The 3144-nt window shown below is 58.5% G+C and overlaps 1 protein-coding gene across 1 annotated transcript; it reads left to right on the forward strand.

The window, feature by feature from the left end:
- The first annotated feature begins 564 nt into the window (after positions 1–564).
- Positions 565–2847, forward strand: LOC125555815 (uncharacterized). The gene has a single exon (XM_048718656.2). The coding sequence runs from the start codon at positions 875–877 to the stop codon at positions 2510–2512; it is 1638 nt and encodes a 545-aa protein (XP_048574613.1). The 5' UTR covers positions 565–874; the 3' UTR covers positions 2513–2847.
- The last annotated feature ends 297 nt before the right edge of the window (positions 2848–3144 follow it).

The following is a 3144-nucleotide window of genomic DNA, read 5'->3' on the forward strand; positions in this document are numbered from 1 at the left end:
GGAGCTATCGACGTTGGCAGCGTTTCCATACATGATCACCCGCCCCACCCCGCCCCTGCGTCCGCCTTCGTCGTGATCTCATCGAATTAGGTGTCACGCTATGCCTCCATGACGTGCAACCCAACGATCATAAACGGTGGATCACGGGAAGCGGAGGCACATATGTGGTGGAGGTCTGGACACCCTTAAACCCTCCAAATTTGATGCCGTTTTGTGGAAATTCAGACACACAAACACATTGGTCGAATGTTTGCGGACGTTTTGCAGCACGACGTTGAGGATGTCCCAACGTTTACCTTCCCGACATATGTTGGCGATCGATACAGGGGCAAAGGCAAACTGCCAAAACAGGGGTTCGAGTTCGTGACCCATGAGCAACGGCAACTGGCCAAAGAACCGTCTGCTTGTCTATATCCTCCAATCATTGGGAGTACCGCGCCGGCGAACATCCCGAGCCCCCCCGACAGAGGCCGCCCTGACGCACGCAGTCACGTATAGTGCGCGACGGACCCAACACATGGCTCATCATCCGCACACCGCATCCCTCTCCCTTGTCTGTCTCCAACCAGAGTCCAAGCAAAATTCGCCAAAGTTTCCACGGCCCTGCACGCGCCGAATAATCCTTTCCCCGATGCCGGTCGGACCCCTCCCCTCTGTTTCGGTTTCAACTCCCACCACCCCACCATCCCCCGTGACACTACCTATGCGGTTGCAGCTGCGCAGCTCTGCCCACCCGCGCTTTCCCGGTTCCCTAAAACCGCTGCCCCCGTAGCCGCTTTTCACGAACCCAAACCCATCACGCGCGTCGCCGCCGCCGCCGTCGCCTCGATTACGCTGCCACTGCCACCAGCAGCCTGCCTAGGATTCAGCCAAGATGCGGAAGCTGAGCACTGGCCGCGGCGGAGGGGAGAGGGTCGGGATGCTGTCCTTCGAGGTGGCCGCGCTCATGTCGCGGGCCGCGAGCCTGTGGCGCGCGCTCGAGGAGGACCAGGTGGCGCAGCTCCGCGGGGAAGGCGTCCGGCTGGAGGGCGTGCGGAGGCTCGTGGCCGACGACGACAGCGCGCTGCTGGCCCTCGCCGTCGCGGAGATGGCCGGCGCGTGCGGGGACATCTCCTGCGCCGTCGCGCGGCTCGCCGGCCGGTGTGCCGACCCGCTGCTGCGCCGGTTCGACGAGCTCTTCTCAAGCCTTATCGCCGGCGGCGCCAGCGCCGACTCGCACGGGCTGCGCTACGCGGCCGCCAAGAAGATGGACCGCAAGGCGCGCAAGATGCAGCGCCTCGTCGCCGCCACCGGGCTCCTGTGCCAGGAGATCGACGTGCTTGCCGAGCTCGAGCAGGGCGCGCGCCTCCGCCGCGTGCAGTTCGCGCCCGGCGAAGCCGCGCGCCGCGTTGCCAGGCAGAGGCAGGAGGTCGACCGCCTCCGCGCGGCCTCGCTCTGGAACCGGAGCTTGGACTACGCCGTCCGTCTGCTTGGCAGATCGCTCTTCACCATCGTCGCGAGGATCATAGATGTGTTCGACCTGCAGCCCAAGAAAATCGCCATGAACGATTACTCCATGGTGTCGCCCGCCGGTGCGCGGCTCTCATTCTCCTGGAGCAACTCCTTCGTTGGGAGTACGAATTCGCTGGTGTACCCCTCGGATTTCCCCGTGGATGCTCCGAAGAGGTCGACGGTTGCTGCAAAATCCGGTAAGGCCCCTAACGGCGACGTTCGCCGGTTCCTACTTTCCAGGAGCCAGAGTTTGAAGCAGCTCAAGTGGCCGGTGCGTGGCAAGCACCTCATCGGGTGCATGGTCAGCGGGAGCAAGTCTCCGACCAAGGAGGGGTGGGTCCACGGCGGCCATGATCTCCCACTGAGCTTCAGCTACGTCTCATCCAACAACGACGATTTCAGTGGCAGTTACCAGACCAACGAGAGTGATCGTCACAGCGCCAGCACGAAGCTCTCCACTTCGGTGTTCGAGTGCTCGTCGCACGACGTGCTGGAAAACGCACCGGAGGCGACCCTCGGCGCAGCCGCCCTGGCATCGCACTACGCGAACCTCGTCGTCTTCGCCGAGAAGCTCGCCATCTCGCCCCGGCACATCTGCCCCGACGAGAGGGATGCGCTGTACGGCATGCTGACTGACAGTATCCGGGCGTCCCTCCGAGCACGCCTAAGGCCGCCGTCGTCCGCCGCTCGCAAGAAGGGCACGCCCTGCGATCGCGTCCTGGCCGCCGGGTGGGCTGACACGGTGCAGGGGATCCTCGGATGGCTAGCACCAGTCGCCCACAACACTGTGCGGTGGCGGTCCGAGAGGAGCTTCGAGCAGCGGAACGTCGGCTCCGGCACCAGCGTTCTGCTCCTGCAGACGCTGCACTTCGCTGACCGGGACAAGACCGAAGATGCCATCATCGAGCTGCTTGTTGGGCTGAATTACCTGTGGAGATACGGGACTCAGCTCTCCGCAAAGCCAAAATTGGAGTCAGTGGGTGGCGATGTTTACCATGATCGAGCTGATTACATAGGATGACGACATGTCAATTACTCAATCAGCATATCTGTCTTGTCAAGTGTCAGCCGAATTGGATGATCTGAGAGTGTTTATACTTATTAAGTAAAGGTGGCATCTTTTGGGCGAAGAGATTAGACGCCTTGGTGATTTTGCCCCTACTTAATTCATTTGCTAGAATAGAAACATGCATCATCGTCATCATCATCTGCATCTTGTAATTGATGTGATGTTTTGTCCAGACAAGAGTATTATACTGGCGCACACAGCTAGGTGCTTTGATGTATACAAATAAGGGAGAAAAAAAAATACTAGATTTGCATAAGTGTTTTGCATAATGTTTTTTTAACAGTCAACGGGGGAGAGCTTCCTCACCTGAATTTTTAATGTCATTCAAAGAATAATTGATCCAGTTTATATGAAAAACCGGATAATTGACCCCAGAAAAACCGGAGCGAAAACCATACAACCAATAAGGATAAAAGAAGATGAGAAAAAAATTTGACGCCTAAACAAGGGACGCCCTAGCTAGCAGATAGAAAGGGTCATCACCACAAGAGGCACAAGTAGATGTAGGGCATCGTCGAGGGATCACAACACAGAAACTTTGCAAGCTTCCGAACACGCAACACCAGCATGCATACCAACCCTAC

This window comes from Triticum urartu, chromosome 5A (assembly GCF_056163025.1).
Source record: "Triticum urartu cultivar PI428250 chromosome 5A, HENAU_Tu73, whole genome shotgun sequence".
NCBI classification, from domain to species: Eukaryota; Viridiplantae; Streptophyta; class Magnoliopsida; order Poales; family Poaceae; genus Triticum; species Triticum urartu.